The sequence below is a fragment of the Salarias fasciatus genome, chromosome 18 (genome assembly GCF_902148845.1).
Source record: "Salarias fasciatus chromosome 18, fSalaFa1.1, whole genome shotgun sequence".
Classification (NCBI taxonomy): Eukaryota; Metazoa; Chordata; class Actinopteri; order Blenniiformes; family Blenniidae; genus Salarias; species Salarias fasciatus.
In genome coordinates, this window is record NC_043762.1 from 10542073 (window position 1) to 10565235 (window position 23163).

At 43.1% G+C, this 23163-nt stretch overlaps 1 protein-coding gene across 1 annotated transcript in view; it reads right to left on the minus strand.

Moving 5' to 3' along the window:
- LOC115404871 (neuropilin-1a-like) overlaps window positions 1-23163 on the minus strand; it is a 70077-nt gene that overhangs the window by 15848 nt on the left and 31066 nt on the right. Inside the window, exons 4-8 of the mRNA XM_030114209.1 lie at window positions 22374-22601; window positions 18094-18264; window positions 11355-11521; window positions 1597-1752; window positions 906-1050 (exon numbers count right to left, since the gene is read on the minus strand). Of these exons, the coding sequence (XP_029970069.1) occupies window positions 906-1050; window positions 1597-1752; window positions 11355-11521; window positions 18094-18264; window positions 22374-22601 (867 nt within the window). The remainder of the gene's footprint in view (window positions 1-905; window positions 1051-1596; window positions 1753-11354; window positions 11522-18093; window positions 18265-22373; window positions 22602-23163) is intronic.

Sequence of the window (23163 nt, forward strand, 5' to 3'; positions counted from 1 at the left end):
ATTTCATCGCGTTTGCGCTCATATTAAAATCCAAAGTTTAGACTGAAAACGTGAATGAAGCTCACGGGGATGAGTTCGAGGGTGATCGACGGTTCTGTTCCCGGCGCGCTGCTCCTTCACTTTCCCCGGCTGCCTCACTATATCTCCTGAATCACCCGTCCAAGCACTTTACAGCCGCTTCTTTTTATGAGTAAGAGCCTAATATTCACTTCATGGAGCTCTCCTACTGAGAGTTGCTTGTAGCACATCAAGGACTGAGGTTTATATAATGTTAGAGGATGAGTAATGAGGCGGCGTGATTTTCCTCTGTAATGAATAACGCCGTCCTTCTGTGGGAGTTTGCTCTCTCGCGTCGGAAGAAGTGATTATTCTAAATCAACAGGGAGCTGCGGGAGGTTTTCACCCAGCAGCCAGAAAGACGTTGGTTTAATTCATGATAATCAAAAGTAAGAACATGTTGTAAGTCCCAACAAAGTGAAAGGCAGGTAAAGCGACTCTCCTATAATCGAAAAGTCTCTGTTTTTTAAGCTTTTGAACTCTGTAATGGTGAAAAAAGTTGTGCAAAAACTATATTTATCTTCTTTCATGTGGTATAAAGTGTTTTTTTCTCATGTAAAAATGCTGCACTGCGCCGCAGTGGTCACACGCTCGGTGTAATACATTACTTAATAGATGTAAAAGAGAAATGAAACGAGCAAAATGCCAGAAATGCGCATGTGTTCAGCAGATAAGAAGGAAATTAGATTACTTGAAGTCCCGGCAGGGACAGTGTCAGTTAATTAAGAAGAAAATATATGAATGAAAAATGCGAGAAAACATGAATCCCTGCAGCGGGGAGACGAGCACGGCTAATTGTAACAAATAAATCAATGCGCCGGGAGTTGGAGCTGTTACGGTGACGCTACCTGACGTCCTGCAGCCGTAGATCTCGAAGCGCATGCAGATGCCTTGCTCCCAGGTCATGGGGCGGATGCGGATGTAGCGGGCCAGAGTCTGTTTGGGAAGGACGGCGCGGACTTCGTCTGTTGGGTTGTGGTTCCCCTGAAAGATCTGCAGTTCAAAAAAAGAAAAAAAAAAAAAAAGGAAAAAAGAAAAACAAAGCTTCTGTTTTAATCTCCGATACTAAAACTGGCACATCAGTGGAATCTGTTAATAACTGCTGTTGCTACAAGTGCTACTACAGCAACTAACACCGAAGTGGCTGCCAATACTTTTACCACTGCTGAAACATTTAAACAAAACAAAACAAAAAAAAAAGCAATTCAATTCTCCTTTCTACTTCCACTCCGACCGGAGAAAGTCTCAGTAGTTTGACGCGACATGTTTGCACTTGTAAAAGCTGTTGATCAGCATGTTACAGTGCATGAATCTCTAGGAGCTGGCAGCTCATCTCTGCAGCCGGCGGGACAATGCATCACCCTCTCCTCGCTGCAATTAATTCTGCTCCTGTCGAGAGAAGTTTGAAGAAGACCTTCGAGCTCGCGCTTCCATCACGGCTCGGGATCAGGCGCGCGGCCAAACCCCGGGAAAACATCGATCCGGACGACCGCCGCGTCGATCGGACCCCGTCAATGCGGCGCGGCGGCCGGTCGTTACCTTCTGCTTGGAGCCCTCCTTCACGGTGACCCAGTCCTCGCCGTTGGAGCTCAGGTCCACCTTGTAGGAGCGGACGTAGTAGTGCTTCTTGGTCTCTTTGGAGATGGCGCCCTGCGTCCCGATGGCGGTGACGAAGCGGAGGAAGCCCAGGTCCACCTGGAAAACCATCGAAAGGACGAGTCAGTGGAAAATTCACTCACTCAGAACTTCAGTAGGAGGAATTTTACAATATCTTTTATACAGTTATGTTGATTAAATTGTGCAATAAACCTTGGGAGCCATTTTTTTGCCGTATACATTAAACAGACCCTAAAACGCAACAAATGTTTTTTGTTTTCACTTAAAAATGTCACACAAATGGGGCCTTGAGCTGGAGAAATAGAGAAAATGTGACTCTTTGTTAACCTCCATCAGCTGTAAAGTCTGGGCTTTGAGGCCATTCTGTGTGGAGTTTGCATATTCTCCCTGTGCATAGCTTTTCTCCAGATACTCCAGAAACTTTGCAAAGGTGTATTTGAAGTTAATCAAAAGGTGAGAAGTGAGAACTATGGGAGATGATGTCTCAAAGTTAAAGCTGTCAGGAAGAAAAAAATGCAATTGGTTCGGAGAAGACTGCAAGAAAACCGGAACAAGACAGAAACTGTCGTATGATAAAGTCAGACGGAAGCTTTGATTGGCTAAAAATAACACATTAAACGTGACTGTGGAGTGCAGTGGATCAAAAATGGTTTTGAGGAGTGAAAACTGCAGCCTGCATCTGAGACGGAAACAAGTTGCTTCAGAATTAAAGAGGCGGATTTGTGATGGGGAGTCTGCAGGGAGACAACAGATGCCTTCCCTTCTCCCAACAATTACTGTCAGCGAACACTTAAGCAAGAGAATAAAAGCAAGCAGATCCAAAATTCCAGAGTTTTGAGACCTGATTTAACCTCAGAAAACAGTGTTTGTTTTAGTCACAACTTAAAGCTTCAAAATAAATTTATTTAAATTTATTAAATTGTGTTACTCTGCAACCATTGGTTAGATGTTTCGGTACTTTTGTTCATACAGGGAAACAATCGCAGGCGATTTCGGCCACGCGCGCACAGGGAGAACATGCAAACGCCACACAGGCCTCCAACCGGACGGAGGTGTAAAAACGTCTCAGATCTCCTGCGGATGCAGTCTGGTTCGCATCCCTCTGCTTCTTGGCCCCACACAGACTTGATTACGTTGAGATCAGGCCTCTGTGGGGGCCGCTACCTCCAGGACCCCCTCCTACTTCCTAATAAAGCCGGGCTGTATATTCGAGGCTTGTTTTCCACTGCCGCAGAATAAATTTGGAGCCAATCAGACGCCTTCCTGCTGGTACTCCATGATGGATAAGTAGCATTAAATTACAGCCGGCTCAAACTTTTTGCACAGTGCAGCGGATGAAAAATGTAACTGTGTCCAGTCCCGCGCTTCACTTCAAGCATATGGAAAACAAGGGCTCGGTTCTCATTAATTATACAGTGATCCGACCGTGTGTTGACAGTGAAAAATAAGCACAGGACACAGGAGATATAGGAGTCTCCAACAAAGACCATTACCGGAATATTATGCAGTCAGTATATAATCCATGAGTAAACTGCTGACAAGTGCTGCGAGTAATGAATACCATCCTCAATCACTTTGCTCAAGTACTCACTTAAAGCTGCTCCGGCAGCCCAAATCCCTCAAGATCTCACTCCGATGCAAAAAAAAACCCAGAGTAGATCTTAAAAAAAGGGATCGTTTGACATGATATTCGCCAACATGTGTAATTCGCTGACAGGCTGTGTGTCAGAGCTCCAACAGCAACACACAGCGACGACATGTGACTCGAGCCATGTGCTTTGACTGAGGAGGGTCGAGTCAGGGACTCCGAGTCCCGCCTCAGGCTGCTGGTCCAGCAAGGATGACCAAAAGCGTGTGTGTGTGTGAGTCTGTGTGTGTGTGTGTCATCAAATTCATGTAGGGCACATCACACTGTGTGAGAACCCGATAAGGATTTTACAGTTGTCCACCCACATCACTAATGACTAGTGTGTGACTTGTACCACGTGTGTGTGTGTGTGTGTGTGTGTGTGTGTGGGGTTGCAACACCAGATTTACTCAATTTAAGCATGAACACATACAAACTAAACCAAAGGGGAGGAATCTGGGAAAAAGGGCTGAAGCAGCGTGCCATCACTGTTAAGAATCTGAATTTATTTCTCCGACATCCGGTAAAATCCTAAAATCTCATCCATAAATATCTTGACTGAGACAAGCAATATCGCCACTGTCGTAGGTTCAGCCCGTGCTGCTACCTTTACTATGAACCAGTTTAAAATCATCCCTTCTCAAAACAAAAGGGCCAAAAACATGAAAACTCAAAGACAAAATATGAACATTATGATTACTCTTTATCTAACAGTAAACTCACTTCAGCTCAATGCTCCACACTTGAAAGGATTCTCATGTCTTTTTTTAAAAACTACCTTGATAGAAACGTGACGCTCTCTGGCTGCACGACAAGACGGTTAAAAGGAGCAACATCTGTCTGGGTTGGTCTGATTGTGCGGCGAGACTTTAGCTTGTTGTCTGATTGAGTTACGGTTCCCCGAGTGGTAAACACTCGGGTCCCGCGATCCGATCCGCAAATAGTTTCACTTTCAGAAGCTTCAGATGAATGAAACAATATCAAAGCTTTTCTCTTTAAATAATGATCACACTTTAAAAAAAAAAAACCCAGCAGTGTTATTTAAAATAACTTCAAGTGAAACCCCAGTGATGACATTATCTCATCTCTCTGCAACACTTTTCCCCAGATATTTCATGAAATTATGATCTGAGCGGCAAAACGGATAAAGAAAAAAAGAGACTTGTTCAAATGACCGAGGCTGTTTTATCTGACGGCAGCGAAGCAGCGTCCAGAAACAAGGCTGTTCAAAGAGCCGAGGAAAAAAAGAAAGTGATAGGAGGAAGATTAATAAAGCGATAGTTATCATCAAAGAGGGAAGCGGCGATAAGACCGAGCCTCACACTGGCTTTTATATTGTCCACAAACACACGCTTATCTGAAATTAAGAGGACTTCACAGCGTGGCCTGCAGCTCCAGAATTTATCAAGTCTCTCCGTTTCTCTGACTAAAGTTTTCCCCAGAGGTGGGAGTGAATGGGTGAACATGGAAAATGAAGCAAGTCAGGGCTGAATCTGTAGTGCTGAACGATACGCCTCAACTTTATCACCCAGATATCGACAATCACGCTGTACAGATAACAGAAGACTGAGCGATGAGCGACACTTCCATGCTTTCACTCCCTGCACGTCAAACTTAACAGCACAAATATATCAACATCAAGTTCCTCACGCCCTCCATCATACTCATAATGTCACGCAGCGCCACTGGCCAGCTTGTTGAGCTGATCATCAGCTAAAACACACTCAGAGCTCGAGTATGTGGGATGCATGTGATTTATGGCGTGTAATTATATTCCCATAGAGACTCGTATGGGAAGATGTGACTTCTCCCACTGCTGCTGTTTCAGCAGGGTGGCGGCAGCAGGAAACGTGTGGGCTCGCTGAGTGACAGGGAGACCCCTGGGAAACCATGTACGGTGGGATTACAGCCCCGCTCTCGTTTACGTTCCCACGAGATGTTTGCCCCCCCGCCCCCCCGCCTCCTACGCTGCATGTGACAGAGTACACGCTCGTGTTTTGTTGTTAAAAAGCTTTGCTGTTCACTACAGAATCAAGATGTCTGTTAATGAAACGAGGGAAACGGAGGAGGAGGTGAAAAAAAGACGCCCTTCATAAATCCAGCTTCATTAATTTAGAAGAAATCCAATCCTTTGTTTTTAACGTTTTCACCGCCATCAATTTCTGTGTCATTAAATTAACAAATCTGTATTCAATGAAAGAAGTAAGTTCATTTTACATTAGTATAAAATATTAGTTAGATAAAGGGGGCTAAGATGTTCATCACAGATGCCAAATTTTGTTGAATTTTGCAGATTTGACATGAGATAAACACTTTTGCAGATGATGGTAAAGTCTTTATAGCAGTTGTATTTCTCCTTCTGGACCCAGTTTCAAGCTGTTTTATTGGAAACTTTACGTTTTTACTTGTTTTTAGCCATTTCTGCTTGACTTTTACTCTTCTTTTTCTGATAAAATGAGCTGTAAGGTTGAAATAATGAAGTGAAATAGTTTTGGCATCAATATTTCAAATGGTGATCCTGAGATCATTATTTTTCTTTCATCTGGATTTCTTCTCAAAAATCACTGAACATATACCCTGCATGTTGTTGGAAATGGCATGTAGCGATCAACGTAATCAGTTTGACCTTTTTAAACGTAATAAAGTCAATAAAATAACAACTTGCCAGATTTGATCCAATATTATTGATGTAGCATTAAAAAAAGAAATCAATGCAACCAGTACTGTAATAATACATAAAAATGAGAGTATTTCTTGGAAATATTTTTTTGTGCCAAACATTTGAGGATCTATAAAACACTTCTCCATTGTGGGTGTAAAAAAATCTCATAATGTTGAAGTCTTCGTGACACATAAAATAGCATTAATCATCAGCTATGTAGGCCAAAAAGCATTAACAGTTGATCCATTGTGTGATTTCTGTGTGTAATCTGCAGCTACAGGCGATGCTGCTCCTCTCATCGGGAGGGAAAAAAAACCTATCATTCTGGGCAGTTGGCAGGTTAAAGGTGAACGAGAACTGAACACAAATCAAAGTAAACATTACATAAAAGTAAATCCTCTGCGCTGGGATCGCTCTGCGGTCTGCAAATTAAACTCTTACGTAACTCCCAGCTTGTTTTCAGTCACCTTCCAAGTAAAAACCCATTTTCTCCTCATTCCAGCTTCGCGTGCACGTTTTAGTTTTTTTTTTTTTTTTTTCGCGCAAAAGCGAGAAAACCGTTTTCCAGAATTGAAGCTGGAGGAGAGGCGTCGGCGTCTGCTGCGAGCTACCGGCCGATCGTTCGGTCACGGCTCCGTCCTCCACGACTCCTGCATCAAGCGGCTGATGGTAATTGCCCCTCCGTCTTCTAATTACTCAACGCTTGGCAGCGGCGGCCATTCCTGCCACGCAAAACAGTCACACTTAGAGCTTTTTAATGAGGGGAACAAAGCGCAGGAAGGGGACATAACTCAGTCGAAGTGTGGCTAAATGAGATTGAACAGAAAAACACAGTCACTTCCTGCCAAAACAGGACGCTGCCTCAGCGGCGATAGTCAAAGAAAGAGCCTCAATTCCTCCCGTCTCATTGGAGGCTTTAGTGTTTATTTAAGACGCTGGAGGGAAGCTGTGGGTTTAATGCTAAAAGATAAGTCTTTTTTTTCCCCAAAATAAAACACGACATTATGTTTGGAAAACTTGTTAATTGACTCGTCCAAATTATACAAAATCCGAGAAAAGCAGAAGTATGCATCGGTAAAGTGAAGTTGTGAACTGAAGGGGTTTTATTGGGTTTGAATGGAAAGCAAAAGTTGTAAGAAATGAGAGGAATAAATATATAAACGCAGTTTAAATGCTAACTATGACCAATGCCGACTTAATGGCACCTCATTTAAAATCTATGGAAGCATTTTCTCATAAAAGGACATTTATTTCAACCGACAATAATTACTGTAATTGTTGATATTGCTTGTTTATTGAAACTTCTGAATTTTCCATAAAATGAGCAAAATATGAAAAAAAGTCAAACAAGGTTGTGGAGTCTTGTGATTCCTTTTAAATAATGATCAAAGGAGGTTTAAACAAAAACTGAAGATCAGGATTAGAAATATGTAAAATAACAGACTTGAGTCTGAAATCACTGAAAAACTGGACTTTTAGAGCCACCTTGTCCTTAAAACTCCATTAAAAAAAAGAGAAAGAGGATTCAGTTTTTGTTTATGAGACACTTTCTTCAACAGAATGAAGGTTTTCATTCATTTCCATGCATTCCTGAGTTTTATAAACCTGATTAGAGTTTAAATTGTGTCTTCCCGGGTTTTGTAGGCTAAGTGTGACATTACCCCAGAGACCTGCTCTCCTCCAGCCCCCCCTCCACCCCGGGTCCGGCTCGGAAAACACAAGACGGCCGATGAGTTCTCCAGATGGAGTCCGCTCAGCTCTTCCTGGTGGCGTCAACGAGCGTCTCCAAGACAAACGGCAGGGCGTCTATAAATACCTGCAGCCCGGGGAAGGAAGCCCTTCCTGGACTTACGTCACTCCGCAATAACAAGTCCTTTTACTACGACTTGTAAACATGCGCTCAGCAGCCTTTTTCTTTCTTTAGACACATTTATAGGAAAGATACAAGATCGGGTTTGATTTTTTTTTTCTTTTACTGGAGAACTTTTAAAGTCAGAAATTTACAAGATGTTCTCAAAGAATCCAAGGAGCGGATTTATTTCTGGAAATTGAATTAAAAAGATGCTAAGTTTCTCTACTAAGGCCTCATTGGGGTCCGTTCACGCCTCTTTTCTTACTTGTGTTTGAAACTTTAGGTTAATTATGATGACTACTGGCTGGGGGAAGACGATTTCTCAATCACAAAAGTGTACATCTATGAGAGCTCTCCTTTAATTTTCATATCTGAAGCTCATTTCTTCCCCAAACTGCTCTGTCAATCCCTTCTTTAATAGCAAATATCCGACGTTCTGATGAATCGAGGCTCCGCGGTGCAAAATGTGATTACGGATTCTGTGTAAAGCCAGATAATGAGCTCAGTGTCTGTTTCCATCCAAACAACCACCGGGTGACATCGGCCCCGACGACGTTATGAATAGCAACCTGAAAATAGCGTCTATGAAATATAAATGCCTTTAAATGAATAATGGAGGTGTTTGCAGTGGAGGAGGCGAGCGTGCAAGAATTAACTAAGTCATAATTTTCTACTCAAGTAAGATGAATCGAAGGCCGCAAGGCAAACCATGCTGCGCAGAGTTGGCCACGCACCACACTTAATCAAATAAAATGGAAAATTCTCCTTGCGAAAAAAAAAAAAAAAAAAAAAAGAAAAAACAGGAGTCATAACTCAAATGGCTCGCAGAGCTGGGGGGTTGTGATCAACTGTGTTGGTTTGGAGGCGATAAATCACTGCGGCGGCTGGATGGTCGGCTGTTCCTTCTGTCCTCACACACCCGGCGGGACGCAGGACGCCTTGTTAGGTCCGACCGAGAGGAGGGTCCGGTGACGGGTTGGTCACCTCCCGCAGGAGTCCAGCTCACTCCGCCATGTTTCAAAACGCTTCGAAAGGTTTTGGAAATGATGTTTGTTTAAGAAATGGCAATTTTTTTCTCTTCAAAGACAAAATCTGATGGAGCGGATCACAAAAATATCAAGTGTTGCGAAGAAAAGTAGGATGTAAGAAGTCATGAATCAAAGTAGGAAAATTCAGTCTGTGATCCGATTTCACGCTCGGCTGGTAGAGGAGGCATTCAGAATCTGCAGTGCTTTGAGAGCGAGTAATGTCATTGAGAGGTGGTTAAAATTTGGTTCCCTCTATATGTAGATGATATAAGAATTATCTCTCCAAAAACGCGAGAAAACAAAGCAAATCTGGCCAACAGAGAATTTTTTTAGCCAACGAATGTCTTATTTCAGAGAACAATAACAGTTCGCCCTGCCGGTCCGAGCCCCAGAACACAGAACTAAACAGGAAATCAATTCAACACGGAGGATTGTGTCCAGTTTAAGTCTAACAGAAGAGGAGAGCAGCGCTCAGTAAGGCCCTGTTGACAGCAGGATTCATTGCTGAGGGCATCTGCGCTCGAGCAGATACACCTTCACGGCTCTCCTACCGGATCGCACCCAGTTCTGAGAGAGGCGGCGTTCAGGTGACTTCTGGACTCCATCGGTTTCTGCTCTCTTGCTGAATATTTCATGCGCACTTAGTGACCTTTCACTAAACTCACATCCACTCCGCACGCAATAAAACAAACTATTAACCTCTATTTAAAAACCCTCGTCCTGCATATCCGACGCTCCCAGAGGGCTCGGTAGCTGAAAGACGTCCCCAGACAGACAATAGAGAGCCACTTGTGCTAATCCAGCGCCGAGGCCGGCTTCCTGTCTGCTTCCTGTTGTAGCCCCACAGGAAGGAAGCGAGGGTCTGCTCTTATTGCGCGGGGCATTGTGAGTCTTCCTCTATGAGTTCCTGTCCCGGACAATGGGACAGTCCTGGACTCCGGCCGCACCTTAAATCTTTAAAATCTGACAGCCGCGATCAGCTCTCAGCGGTCTGAGACGTTACTGGGACAAACACGTGTTTGTTTACCGTCTCGGATCCAGATCGTTGATTCTGTCCGGTCGGGTAATTTAGCACCGCGAGGAATCTAAACAAACCCGAATGCAGGTCCTGTGATTTTAATGAAGTTTGACGGGGGGGGGGGGGGGGGGGGGGGGGGGGGGGGGGGCATTCCTCTTCGTGAGTGTTCAAGACGACAGGAAAAAAACACTGATATTAGTCACACATGCCATTAAAACTCATGTAGACTGAAGAAATTCAAGAAAATGTTGCCGCCGTTCACAGGAGACGAGCGCCTCGCTGAGCCCGGTTTTCACAACGGAGCTGTAAGAAACGTCAGCCGCTCCGCAAAAGCAGGAGTTCCATAAATAATGCACCGAGTCCTATTTTTTTTCTCTTCTTTTTCTCAATGCCGCCTCCCTTTTAACATGCTGAGTAGTGCTACAAATGAGTGAACAATATTCAGACCAGATGTGAGGCAGATCTCTGCGGTAGAGCCCAGTTCAGATGGAGGAGCGCCGCTCATCCGCAGGGAGACCGGGACGCTTTCAGCTTGAGGTCAGACTCTATAAACGAAGCCGCGCTGACGTGATTTCATGTTCCTACAGTCAGCGCCGTTTGTTGTGGATTGCAAAAGCATTCAGTGTTAAAGGTAAAGTCTGATCTCGAACATGCATTCAGGAGCTGCAGCCCTTCAATCATCCTCAGTTAAAATAAAGACGAGCTCATCTTTACAGCGGTACGAACCAATAGTGTGATAAAGCCAAACAATACAGTACAGTACCTGCCAATAATGCAATCATTTGTGCCTTTTTTAATAAAATAAATTGCAATAACATATTTGATCTATTACCATGATAAAGTGACTGAAGCAGCATTAAAAAAAAATCTTTTTATAATGCAGCTAATCCACAAATAAAGTAGAATTTATTGGAAATAACAGCCTTTTTTTTGCATGTTTTGAGTAGTAAAATAAAACTAGGAAAAGGAATAGTCGCCATACTCATTCAGTGAGGAAACATACAACGCAACACTCTCTCAATTATGGTCGGAAAGCATCTTTTGTTGTTTTATTACATTATGGGATGATTACTACGTCTCTGGCTTCACGATGTTACTTGCTCCAATAAGAACTGTCTGCATGTCGACGTGCACGAAAGTTTACCCCAGCTGTTGTAAATAATTCAAGAGTCTGCACTGAAATTCAGATTGTAGAGCAGGGGTGTCAAACATAAGGCCCGCGGGCCAAAACCAGACCGACAGAGGTGAGGTTCCAATCCGGCCACGGAAACAAGCAAGGAAATTGTAAAAAATTTCAAAGAAAAACATTGATTTTTGAACAAATGTCTTAAGAGTAGCAGGCAGAACTGAAACATCAGTGACGCTGCCATGACAGCTAGCCTCAAAGCCACGCCGTCAGGCAGAGTTTGGAAAAAGATGCATAACGCAACAGCTGTAGATGTTTTTTTAAGACATTCGACTGTATTTTTGCACTATAAGGAAGCGTCACTGACCTGTATCCACTCCCTGATGGTGTCGTCGGACGGCGTCCAGCCGTTCTCCTGGTAGTTGAGGCGGGAGCGCTCGGGCGACCAGTTGGAGTTATACTGGGACGACGCGCTGATCTGATAGGAGGAGATCTCCCCCGACTCCATGCCCAGAGCCTCCATGCAAGCAAAGTCTGACGGGAAGAAAAATAAAAACAATGTAACAGCGCTATGAGACATGCGTCAATGCCAGTGAACATGAATTATAGTCACATCACAACGCTAAGCGTTTATGAAAAAAAAAAAAATAAAAAAATCACAACTGCCCCCATAATAGGAGTTATAAAAAGTCTATTACACACACCATTAGCTGGATGAACTGATTTGGGGTGTTTTGCTCCTCACAGTGTCTTCGCTAATGGCTAGATTTATCATTAAACTGCAGAACGGGCCTCCTTGAGTTGTGCTCATAAATCTGTGTTGAGGAGAGAGAGAGACAAAAAAAAAAAAAGCTGATTCTGTTTCTGAGTGAGGCGGGAAAACAAGTAGAGTCAGACACTGCGAGGGAGTCTGAACCCTGATTCCGAGTCAATGCGGAGTCACGTCGAACAGCTCCGGTGGTTTAATGCTTGAGTCAAGCCGACACGTCACTGTTTACCTGCATGAGAAAGCTCAATGCAACGTGTCGAACGAAGTAGGAGGAGCTGTACAACTCACTCTCACACACACATTCTCCTCTCACATGAATATAATTCTCCTTTCACAACATGTGGCCTGCAGAGACGCCGCTTTGGACTGGAGCCGACGTGCCGGCGCGGCGGCCATCTTGTGGTGGTGCCACTCGCTCCTACAAGGCATTAACTTGACTACGAACTATCTCCGTCTTAATCCTGGCAAAACAGAGGTCATTATACAAGGCCCCCATAAACTTAGAGAGTGTCTATCTGAACAGATTATCACCTTAGATAACGTCAGTGTATCCTCCTCCTCTACTGTCAGGAACCTCGGGGTCTTATTTGATCAGGATATCTCCTTTAAAGCACACATCAACCTGGCTTATAAAACAGCATATTTCCACTTGCGCAACATAGCTAAAATAAGAAACATTCTACCTAGAAGCGATACAGAAAAACTCGTCCATGCATTTGTTTCTACTAGATTGGACTACTGCAACTCCCTTCTCGCAGCCTGCCCAAAAAGTGCGTTAAAAAACTTTCAGTTGGTTCAAAATGCGGCCGCCAGATTCTTAACTGGAACTAGAAGACGTGAACACATTACTCCTTTTCTAAAATCTCTTCACTGGCTTCCTGTCGAGTTTAGAGTTAGATTTAAAATCCTTTTCCTGAATTACAAAATCCTAAATGGAATGGCTCCAACCTATCTCCAAAATGCTTTAACGCCTTATCAACCAATCAGAGCACTTCGCTCTCCAAATGCAGGGTTACTGGTGACTCCGAGAGTCTCTATTTGGACATTAGGTGGAAGAGCCTTTAGCTATCAGGCACCGTTTTTATGGAACCAGCTTCCAAGTGGTGTCAAAGAGGCAGACACAGTCTCCACATTCAAGGTTAGGCTGAAGACGTTTCTCTTCGATGCAGCCTATGATCAGGTCAGCTAGGGACTCTAAACTCAGCTAAACTAAACCAAACTAAACTAAACTAAACTAAACTAAACCAAACTAAACCAAACTAAATTAAACTAAACTAAACTATTTAAACTATACTAACTAAATACTAGTTTAAATACTAAACTATCCACAAAGCTGCCCTAGGAGCTAGAATGCTGTGGGAAGTACGGTGCACTGAGCCCTATCCTCTAATGTCTGAATGTTATTCCCTTTAGTCCGTTCATTGCTTTTCACCTGTTGTCCCCCCCCTTCGAGGGGGAGTCTTCTCCAGTTTCAGTTGCTGACTCCACTATCACGAGGGCCTACGAACAAGCTCCGTCCGGACCGGGAGGACACTCCTGTCGGTCCTGCCCGTGGACTGGCTTCGGTTCTACTGCTGGGATCTGTGGTTCTTGTGCTGGACCGTCCAACGGACTGTCCTCAACATTGTCCTAGGCTTTACTTCTTATTGTCTCATGCTAGCTGTTGCCAAAGCTGTCCGTCCCTGGGAGAGGGATCCCTCCATACTGTGGTTCTCCCCAAGATTTCTTCTTTTCCCACTGGGTTTTTGGAGTTTTTTTCTTGCCGGATGTGAGGGTCGAAGGCATTGGATGCTTCGTTTTGTCTTGTTACTGTGAATTTGACATATTAATATTATGCTTATTCACTGTTTTTATTTTTACCAACCAATGTAACATCTTGAAGCCCTCTGAGACAACTGTTGTTGTGATACTGGGCTATACAAAAATAAATTGATTGATTGATTGATTAAGTCTATGGAGGGATGGCATGTTTTATCTGTACAAACGACCATAAATCGATCAATTTTCAACTTATATTCAAGTGAATTGATTGTAACAAACGTCAGACATGGTGGACAGACAGATAAATAGAACACAAGGAAGTCAAACTGTTCAGGCTGACTCAGGCTTTTATTGAGAGAACTGGTTTTAGAGTATGAATTATATTTGATTATTATTGATATTATCATTGTATTATTAAAATCGTGATATCATATTTATTTCTTGCTATGATTATAATAAAAATTTGCATTATGTTATGATTTTATTGTCACTCTTGTGATTACTATTGATTTTATCATTATTTTTTAATCATCACTATTATAATCAATGTTGCGATTATCATTATATCATCACTGTCATTATGATTAATATTGATTTTAAACATGACAGACGCTCCGTTGTTTGAGTTTTGGGGATGGTATCGCTCATGTTTTGCTCTGGCCGTGGCGTCCGGCGTCAGCGTCTGTCATCCAGATTGAGCCTGGTCTTCCTCACATCTTCCTCCCAGCATCATTTCACTGAGGTCAGGTTTAGCATCGACTCAAGCGAGCCACCTTTGGAAAGATACAAAAAGTAGGAACTTAAACCACTTGAACTGTTTTGTAAGAAAAAAACAAACTAAGCAGAGAACATTAAATTTGTGATGTGATGATTTGATTTGAGCTTTTAGATCAGTAATTTGTACAGTTTTTCATACAATGAAACAGTTAATATAATTAACTATGTATTTTAATCAATTAAGGTCTCAGATTAGTCATTTTCACTAGTAAGCAGCTGTGGAAAATGTGGAATAATGTAAAATTATGGAAAGAAGCCACAGAAGACGCAGAGCGGAGGGTTTATTTCACTCTTTAACAACCAGCTCATTCCATATTATCCTTTAAATACACATTACCAGTGAACAGTGATTCTACAGGATCTGCTTTGTATGTTCTGCTCATTAGAACATCCAGAAGTGGAACAAAACTCTGGCATCTTTTCCAGTTACAATCGAAAACCCAGTGGAGAACATGCAAACTCCACAAAGAAAGGCCAGGGATCCTCTCGGTGTGAGGCGTCCATCATCACACGAGGGCTATTTTCGCTCGCCACTCCTCCATCATGTGTGTGTCTTCACACACAAACGGATAAAAATAGACGGCGGCCCACACAGACGCACTGCTGCTGATGCTGTGGGAAGGTTCACTTCTGATTTCACTTCTAATCTTCATCAGATTAGAAGGATGATGCTCCACTCCTCGGTGGGCTTTAAAATGCCTCGGTCTTCTGAGAAGAAAATAATAAAAATAAATAAAAATAGCAGCATTTTTTTTTGGACAAAGTCAGACTACATGTGTTGTGTATCTCTGAGGCAGCAGAGTCCAGTTGAACAGCAGGGAGCCCGGGGAGGAAGAGCGAGGAGGAGGAGGAGGAGGGGAGGCAAAGGAAGTGTGTGTGTGTGTGTCAGTGTGTGTGTGTGTGTGTGTGTGTGTGGGAGGGCTGTCTGGAGACACGAGGTCTGCCAGACTGACACAAACACACTGCATCATTCCAAGTTCCACAAATAAATTGGGGAGAAAGTTTGCTTTCAACATCACCAAAAGGCTGCAGAAAGCTGGATTTTCTGCTCATCAACAGACTAATTTCAGGCCAAAAATGCTCCAGTTCTGAGCTTCTCCCACCAACAAGTCCTCCTGGACAAGGAAATAATAAAGGAAAGCTCTCCATCGTCCGGCTGATGCATGATTTTATAGCCTGAAAGGTCTTTTCAGCTCCATTTTCCACAAACTTTCCTGGTTCCTGAGACGACCTGATAGCAGGGGGGGCGAAGGGGACGGACACTGACCCCGTCCTCGTATCTCACCGCTTTAAAAAGAGCGAGATGACGTAAAGCGCCGACGGTTCGGCTGATCAAAGGCTCCGCTGGAGGCCGCCCCCGACGGCGACGGCTCAGACGGACAGAGAGAAAGAAAAACCATAAATTCACGGCAGGACGCCCACAGTTCGATTCCTCCGCCGCTCTGGCCTGAATGGAAGGGGTTTCAGGACTTTCTTAAAGGACTGGAGGGACGAGAACGGCGTGAAACTCAGCACGAAGAGGCCATCAACGGTACCGGATGGACGACACTCCGGATCAAAACTGATTAATGTCAATGGATCTCAAACTAATTATTTATTCATAATCCTTGATCATTTTCCATTTCTACTAGGTTGTATTTAACTGAGATTCACTATTCCATCATCCATCTGACCATGGGTTTTGAAAGTTTTTTTATTTTTTGGCATAAATTGTAAAATAGTATGTGAAGTAAAAATAAAAATAACGTCAGATTTCTGACGTGAAATGCAGCTCAAAGCCCTTCCCAATTTATAAAGGAGAAAAAACATTTCTTTCCAAATACTATAAGTTTAGCATCAGAAGAGAGGAAGAATTAAAAGTACTCTTAAATAAATAAACTGAAGTAAGACAGGCGAGAATAATATGTAAAAATGACAAGTAAACCTTGAACAAAAACTTATATTAAAGGCAGTTTAGTGGGTTAAATAATTAACCATGTAACTTAACCAGTCCTGGTTAAAAAAAAACAAATAACCCCAATTTTAAATATTTTACTGTTTATTATGTACTCCATGAACTTACTCACTGTACGCAAAGCATTTGTGTACAGTGCACTTTAAACCATTTTCCACCGTTTCCATGGAGACGGAGTCGGCGCGTTCTCCAAAAGCTGCATTTTCAAGCGGCTCCGAGCGCCGCCGTCGTTTTAACGTCATTCAAACGCGTGAACCGGAGCCTGAGTGTGGAAGTTTCTCCTCAACCTAACCTGTGTGGCGTGTCGTCCGGACGACACGGCAGCTCCAGAGGAGCGATTGGCGACTTGAGAATTCCTTCTTTTGCCATCTGGAAAAAAGCTGAAGGACTCCACGAGGTGCAAAAACCCCCAGCTGATAATCAGGGTTTAGACTGTCAGACAATCAGATTTGGTTTAGTGAGAGTCTTTAATTCAATCTTCTGAGCCTGGCTGGGGGTCTGTAGCAAACTAATTGCCCGTGTGTGTGTGTGTGTGTGTGCTTGTGTGTGTCATAATTACAGCTTTGTCTAGCACCAGATCAGCTCCCAGCCATCCTAAATAACTCCATGCTTTATCTCTCAAACGCACATCCGCTTCCAACAACACGCATCTGAGACGTGTGGAATAAATCCGTGTTATTATCGCGTTGTCGTGGACGCTCACCGTCACCCGACAGCCAAAACACACACACACACACACACACATATACACACACGCCGACACACATGCACGCCAGCTCGCAACACCCACATCTTCTGCCCAGGGCGAAAAACAAAACAAGAGAAGTGGGAGAAAAATAAAAAAAACAGGCAGATAATGACTTTGACCCCTCTGGTGAGTTGTGTGATTCACATGTGTGAATCGGAGGCATTTTCACGGTGTTGCTGAACGCTGATCGCACGGGGAAGGGAATTAAACACAATGAATCACTTATTGCCTTTCGTGCTTTTAACCAGCTTGTAATAATATATTATCTAAAGGAAGCAACTAGTGATATTGACTAGTGAATATTTTATCTAAAAAGTGCAGCCAGTGAATCAAATATACAGATTTTGATCTAATGTTTGCGGTGAAGCTCACATATCCTGTCGAAACTGCTGAAAAATGAACTGGAAAGAGCAGTTTTGTTTTTGTTTTCACTCAAAATTCACGTGATAATCCTCTTAAAATACAAAAAGCTGGATTAAAATGGTACATTAGTGCCCCATAAACACAATCACCTCAATCCCCTCCTTGGTTTAAATGGAAAAAATACAAGTAAACTTTAAAGGTACTCTAGAATTAGATGTTAATTCAACATGAGTTAGACCATACAAATATTTATTTATGACTTCTTGATCCGATAATAGTGACCTGACGACAAATCAGCTGCTTTATTTGTGTTCAGAACGCAAACATCTTTAAAGGATCAGATTAATCTGAGAAACATGAAATCTCCGTAAATCCATTCAGAAGCATCAAGACTTTGATTGTGAGTTCTGACTCAGCTGAAGAAAAGACTTCAAGCGATGGTTTCACTGGTCAAATTGACGACTTCCAGATTAGAAGCAGCTCGGATTGACTGTTGAACAACAGGCACCACATGGAAAAAGAATCTGCTGCAAGGAGAAACCACATTATTTTCTTTCTTGCATGCTAATAATACCCAAAGGAGCGATTCTCGTTAGTTCAGAGGTCAAAGGTTGAAGGTCAGATTGAGGCTGGGGGGGGGGGTTTGATGGACAAACTGCTGGCCGGCTGGGTGTCGGGACCTGCCGGTCATTCTTTTACCAAACGGAGGCGTTTGGGGTTTGTTAGCTGCTCACCCTCGTCCTCGCGCCCCGGAGGAAGGCTCCTCTCCTGGATGGTGTAGTTGGCGGAGAAGCCCTCCCTGGCGATGGCGTTGTCCGTGGTGATGGTCATGGACAGGATGCCGGTGTAGGAGACCACCCGGCCCGGGGACGTCTGTCCGCAGTATCTGCCGATGTGAGGACCCACTGAGGAGCAGAGCGGAGGGGAGACGGTCAGATCCGGAGCAGACCGAGCACCTCACGCCGAGGCAGGAGAAAAACACTAAACCCCACCTCATGCTGTATCGACACCCACTATCTTTTAGTGTTGGGAGAGGAGTAAAGGACCGTAACAAGATTACAAGACAGACTTTTGTGTTTCAAAAGGGCAGAAAAGAAAGTTAATGTTTGGTTCCTGAATAAAGTGAAGGAACGTTTGTTTTTTTTCCATTGAAGTCTGAGAAACTTTGCTTCTTGGGATTAATTTTCTCGCCTCATGGTGGGAAAACCCTAAAATTTAAATCCAGCTCCTCACATCCGCCCACAAATCAACCCTTCAACATTCAGAGTGAACGTGAAGTGAGAGAAGATGTTCTACAAACATTTCTTGCTTTATGTGTTTTTTTTTTTTTTTTTTTGCAGGATTATTTGAGAAGAGGAAGAGCCGGATGAAGCAACAGATAAAAGAGCGGCGGTCCAGCGAGAGATCCACCGTAACGGCGTTCTTTAAGACGCGGGAAACTCTCACTCTCTCTCGTGTCGATAGGCGTGTCCGCGGACTCGTCTCATCCCGCTCTTATCTGAGAAGAACAATGTGAGGCTTGTTGCTCCTGCTGCTTGCTGCAGATACTTTATCTGCAGCCTCTCACACTCAAGGAGTCCGGTTTCAGCCCCAGATGTTCGGAAGAAATTATAGATTCCCAACAATTTGCTTTTAACCACAGGGAAGAAAAAAAATTAAATGGCGAGCTCCAGTAATCTGATGGATTATGTTTATCGGTTACACTTTAAAGCAGGTATTCAGTAATCTGTGACGGATTACATGCTGAACTATTCCAGCCTTATCAGAGGTGCCAGGAAATGGTTTCCGCCGTTCGGCTGTTTGAGGTTTGATGAAATCAATATGAATAAAAGAGGAAAATCCTGCAGGAAACGAGGATCCACACGACGAAACAAACATCTGACAGAAACTAGAAAAACTGAGAACAATCTGTGTGGATGAGACCTCGGGGAAATCAGCTTTGTCTTGTCTCTATAAACTACACATTTTGTTTTTAATAATAGAAATATACTTAATTAACTTCGATTCGCCGTTTTCAGTGTACATTCAGGTATCTTACTGTTCCAGTGCTTTTATAGTTTTTGTAATCTTTGAAATAAATGATAATTTTACTAAGTTTGTCAAAATTACAACAGAATTTGCTAATTGCTGATTTGTTGCCCTCCTCCAAACAGTGAAATGAAATTTCCCCCTTTAAATATATTGTTTTAACCTTTGATTCAAGGAAACACGAAGACCATGAATATGTATTAATGATTTTTTTAGCCAAGAAAACGAAGCCTAATGAAGCAGTTGTTTATCAGGCTGCGTTGTTTTCGCTGATCGAAAATGTGAAAATGTGTTTTTAAAAGGAATAAAAGCGTTATTTGTTTGATTTTCTGAAGACTAAAAACCGAAGCATAATGAGCACTGAACGCCCGTTTTCTTGATTAAATCCTTTCAGAAGAAGTGATTTTACAGTAGAGAGAAAAAAAAAAAAAAAACAAAGAAGAAGAAGAAGAGTGCATAATGGAGCGGTTTGATGTTTGTGTTAACACTGCAAATGCATTTGACGGGATGAAGAACTACATCCCGGTCTTAACCTCTGCTGCAGAGATGCTTTGTTATCAGCTCTGACACACATGTTCGCTCTGCAAACACACACACACACACGCGCGTGCAGATCGTTGCACTGGCGTGTCCTGTATGCTGGCGAGGCTTGAAAGTGTGTGTCACCGTCTGTCTACCTGCGCCAGCCTTTGTGTCCCTCGTCTCCCGGTGCCAGGCTCCTCCTTGGCGGTAGCCAGACGGAGCTTTTGGGCGAAGCGGGGAGCATTGTGGGTATCCTGGCAAACCGACTCAGGCCCGTCCAAGGAACGCAGCTCCCACAATGATCCGCACGCTCCGCGGCTAATTAGACAACAATGGGAGCGGCGGCGAGAGCGAACAGAGGGTAGAGCAGGTTGCATCTCCATCATTCATGTGCCGAGTGCCGCTTTTTTTATTTATTTTTTTTTTTCATTCCTAAACCTGGTCGGTGGAGGAACAATGAGCAAGCTGTGAAGGAGGCTCTCGTTCGCTTGGTTCAAGATGAGTCTCAAGGAAAAGACGGAGTATTAACACAGAGACGAGCTTTTAATGGAAATATAGAGCGTTTCGTTTGGTACATATTCAAAACATCCATAGATAAGTGTCTTTACCTCACTGAAATCTTATTTTATGAGGATTGTTTACATCAGATATAAAAAGAGACAGATCTTCAGTACGACCGGAGACTTTTCTCAGATTTTTAGTCCTGAAACAATTACAGTGATGAAAAATGATACTTACTTTAAACTGCAGAATATTAAAACGTGCCTTTAATTCAAATTAGACTTGTCTGCGTTTATGAAGGTGTTTAACGTGGAATAAACCTGCTAATCGTCATTTGAATAGACAGTAACGGCTTGGGTTCCTGTTCAACTTTCTAATTCAGATTTCAATTTACATTCTTTTTCTGTTTAACCGAGCTGAAAATACTAATATCTTTCAGAAACATATTTTTTTTTCAACCAGTTTTAATAATTTAGTGACCACATTTGCATTTCTTCCAAATCAATGCTGGTAAATGCATTACAATAATAGAAAACATCATGAAATATTTACATTAAAATCAGTGCTGCTGTTGTTTTTCCCTTTGTTTCCTGAGAACAGGGCATCCTCCAGTCAGAGCACTTGATTAATGGATTGTTAAATGATATATAATACATTACATGGCAGCGAACTGGTGCTGAATGGCCCGTAGACAAACACGCATTAAATTGAGAGCTGAATTGTGTGTCATTTTTGTCATCTCAAGAGGAGTTTTTAAATGCATATGCACATGATTCACACCTAAAAGTCGAGACAAACCATTTAAAAACACAGAATGTAAACATCCAAGTATGCTAATGAGCCCTTGGAAGGGTTAAAGGCGCTTTAAAAGATCCCCCTCTGAATATTGAAATGTGGTGAAATGCCTGAAAGTTGCGCTGCCGCCAGGAAAATCCTCCCCGATGCGGCGTTGAGATTGAGCCGCAGTGACCATGTAGAAGTCAGTCATTCAGGACTAATGCGGATAGAGCAGCACCCAGCCAATCAAGACGCAGAAATACAGTACGGTATTATGTGCCAATTTCCTGAAACACCCTGCAAATCCTGTTTGTGTAAGAGGATTACTGAGAAATAATAAAAATACCAAAAAAAAAAAAAGAAAAAAAATGTATTTGCCAAGTACTTCGCTAATATTATAAAAAAAAAAATTCTTTGAAATTTAAAATGCGACCCATTTTTTAGGATTCATCCTTTTGTTGTTGTCGAGCTGCGAGAGAAGCAAGAGTCTCCACACACATCTACAGTATATGCATATATTTATACACGCCGCTTCACCCTGAATCCTCCTCCTGCCTTTGTTAACCTGCTTTTTTTTTCCCCCTCCTTCATCCTTCAATCCAGCCCGAATCCCTCGTTCTCCTCTCCTCCCCCCCCCCCCCTTTCACCTCCACCCGATTCCACCCGCCTGTTTTCCTGTCAGCATCCGCCGAGGGACGCCGTCCTCTCATCCCTCCGCCGCCTCCTGCAGCTTTCCTCCTTATTTTCTACTCCACCTCCTCCTGTAATCCCGCTCTCCACCTGCTGAGAAGCAATCCACTTCTTTCTGCTTCACATCTCTCAACTTTCTTTTTCAAGCCCTTGTTTACTTTATTTTTTAATTACATACACCATTTACAGTGTTCTGAGATAAAATGTGTTGGGAGTTGTGCTGTAATTTTCAAATAAACATCTAATTATAGTTTAGTTACTTAATTCATGTAATCCTTCTGTAGGACTTCATAACACTAATTTCCATTTTAAACTGACTTTTATTTTTTAAATCAAAACAGGAAGTCAACTTCAGTCAGATACTTTCATGCTTTCAGCATAACTCTGAAATAAAGGTTAAGAGGAGAACGTGATGAGGAGAAAGAACAAAACTCTGTTCTGAAAACTCGTCCAAATGTGAAAAATCCACCTATAAAAAGACGTTTCTGCCTCCTACCTGCGGGGAAGCCGTCCCAGATCTCCAGCCAGTCGTATCTGCAGAGGGCGCCGGGCGGCGGCGTGGTGTCGGGCTCCATGTCGAAGCTGTCGAACTCCACCACGATCTCCGACATCTTGGGGGCGAAGATCATGAAGGTGCAGTCCAGGTTGTTGGGGTACTTCTCCGGGAAGCCCGGCGTCTTGATGACGCCCCGGGGCTCGGTGAAGTTCCTGGAACACTCCGGACCTGCGGGGGAGAAGAGACGGACGGGGCGGCGCGTTAAAACGTCAGGAGGCCTTCCCGGACGGTCACGGGGGTCACGGGGGTCACGGAGGGGTCGCTTCTCATCACATTATTGTCACTTTCAATTTGACTTCCAATGAGTTCCCTTTTTTCTGTGCTTTGAGGACATTTTCAGCAAACAGATGCATAAAATCACAAATATCATCACTTTTTATTCCTGCTTGACTTTTTTTTTTTGGATCTTCTGCGTTTTGGATTTGTGACCTTTTCTGTCTGCCGCAGCCAAAACACTTATGACATTTTTTTAATCCACACAGAAACCAAATACCATCCCATTTTGACCTTTTGCAGAAGTCTCAGAATTTGGCATTTCAGGAGTCTTTTACAGGCTTGACCTCTCCGTTTCAGGTGTTTAGAAGAGAAACTCTGTGTAAGAACATGTTTTAAGGATAGCGTTTCACTTCCTGCACCCCCTCCGGGTTTCCTGACTGACTTTTAACAGAAAAGACGTTTTCTGACTCAGATCCAGTGAAATGGATTCAGGAGAATCGTTCTAGAAGTTTTT